We start from the raw sequence: 2081 nt of genomic DNA, 5'->3' as shown, positions 1-2081 counted from the left end.
TTATTGTATAGTAATGCCTTTATATAAATTAAATTATATATATTTATGGAAAAAAATGATGGATTTTTTTTTCCCCTTATGAGGTTTTTTCACGCTGACTACTTGATAAATTCTTATAAAGATTTTATCCTTACATTATATTATATATATATATATATATATATCCAAATTGATGTTGCACACCTTTGCATCCATATTTCTTTTCTAATTACAGGTAATGATTACATCTGGGGTTGTGGTTTAGTCGGCATGAAGTGTGAAGGTAAGCATTTCAAATTGGCATTTTCCCCCTGCTCACTCCCACCACTGCCCTCCGTTTTCTGTTTTGCATACTCACACAAACATATGTATACAACATGTGCTGCACACCATCTCATGTATACTTACATGCACACAGTTTTTATGCAACTACACGCTTACATACACACACACATATATCATCATCATCATTGTTTAATGTCCGCTTTCCATGCTAGCATGGGTTGGACGATATGACTGGGGACTGGCGAACCAGATGGCTACACCAGGCTCCAATCTGATTTGGCAGAGTTTCTACAGCTGGATGCCCATCCTTACGCCAACCATTCCGAGAGTGTAGTGGGTGGTTTTTACGTACCACCGGCACGAGGGCCAGTCCGGCGGTACTGGCAATGGCCCTATACACTTATGTGCAGACTGGCTCTCTGTCTGTTATGACAATGAGGGTTCCAGTTGATCTGATCAATGGAGCAGCTTACTCGTGAATTAATGTGCAAGGGATTGACTCTGTGGGGTGGTTGGTGTTAAGAAGGGCATCCAGCCATAGAAACTGTGCTGAAACTGACATGGAAGTCTAGTACTGTCTTCTGCCTGGCCAGCTGCTACAGACTTGAAGCAATGATGATGATGATGATGATGATGATGGGATGAGCACTTCACAAATGTGCATACCCATAACAAGTTCCTCAGGGAGGTTCAGTGTAATGCAGAATGTGACAAGGCTGGCCCCCTTTGAATTACAGGTACTACTCATTTTTGCCAGCTGAGTGCACTGGAGCAACGTGAAATAAAAGTATCTTGCCCAAGGACAGAATGCGGTGTCAGGAATCGAACTTACGACTTTGTTATCATGAACCAAATACTGCAACCACTAAGCCAAAACACACACATGTTCTGCCGAGGTTGACTTTGCCTTTCATCCTTTCGAGGGGTCGATAAATTAAGTACCAGTTGCATACTGGGGTCAATCTAATCGACTGGCCCTCTCCCCCAAAATTTCAGGCCTTGTGCTTAGAGTAGAAAAGAGGTTCATAAAATAAACATCAACAACACATGCTTTCTCTGCCACATAAATATATTGTTTTCTCCTCTCTTCCCCACTCTCTCTTTCACTTGCCTTTTCACTCTTTCTCTCCCTCCTCCCCTTCTCTCTCTCGTGTCCTCTTTTTTTCTTTCACTTGCTCTTTCACTCTCTCTCCTTCCTTCTCTCTCCCCACTCCCTCACTCCTTTCCTTTCATTCGCTCTTTCACTCTCTTTTCCATCTCCTTCTCTCTCATTCACCCTCTCTCTCTTCCTCCTTCTTTCTCCCCACTCCTTTTTCTTTCATTTGTTCTTTCACCCTTTCTCTCTCTTTCTCCTATCTCTGTCTCTCTCTCTCCTGTTTCTCTCTCTCCTCTCTCTTTCCTATTTCTCTCTCTCTCTCTCTCACATTTACACCATACACATGACCATATACAAACAACCATGCACACACACAAGCTCACATACAAACACACACAGTCTCAAATACGCAAAGACACACATACAAACACACCACATGCACGAGGACACACTGACACACACACACAAACATGCTTTCAGTTTCACATTAGCTCTCCACCCCTATCTCTCTCACTTTCACTCTCTTTCTGCTCCTTCACCCCTCTCCCTTCTCGCAGCGCACATCCCAGTTGTACAACAAAGCACATGGATGCACCCATGCGCATGTAGCATTTGAATACTTGTGCGTGTGTTAGTGTGCGAGTGCGTGTTGCGAGCGCTTTGTCCCCATCGATCGTTTCCGTAACGATCGACATTGATTTGACACAGAGACCCAGTTATT

At 43.3% G+C, this 2081-nt stretch overlaps 1 protein-coding gene across 1 annotated transcript in view; it reads left to right on the top strand.

The window, feature by feature from the left end:
* Positions 1-2081, top strand: part of LOC106879157 (uncharacterized) — a 42512-nt gene that overhangs the window by 3676 nt on the left and 36755 nt on the right. The window contains exon 2 of the mRNA XM_052976147.1: positions 215-262. Coding sequence (XP_052832107.1) covers positions 250-262 — 13 coding nt within the window. The 5' untranslated portion in view covers positions 215-249. The remainder of the gene's footprint in view (positions 1-214; positions 263-2081) is intronic.

This window comes from Octopus bimaculoides, chromosome 23 (assembly GCF_001194135.2).
Source record: "Octopus bimaculoides isolate UCB-OBI-ISO-001 chromosome 23, ASM119413v2, whole genome shotgun sequence".
Taxonomy (NCBI): domain Eukaryota; kingdom Metazoa; phylum Mollusca; class Cephalopoda; order Octopoda; family Octopodidae; genus Octopus; species Octopus bimaculoides.
This window is presented reverse-complemented; position numbering and strand designations above follow the sequence as displayed.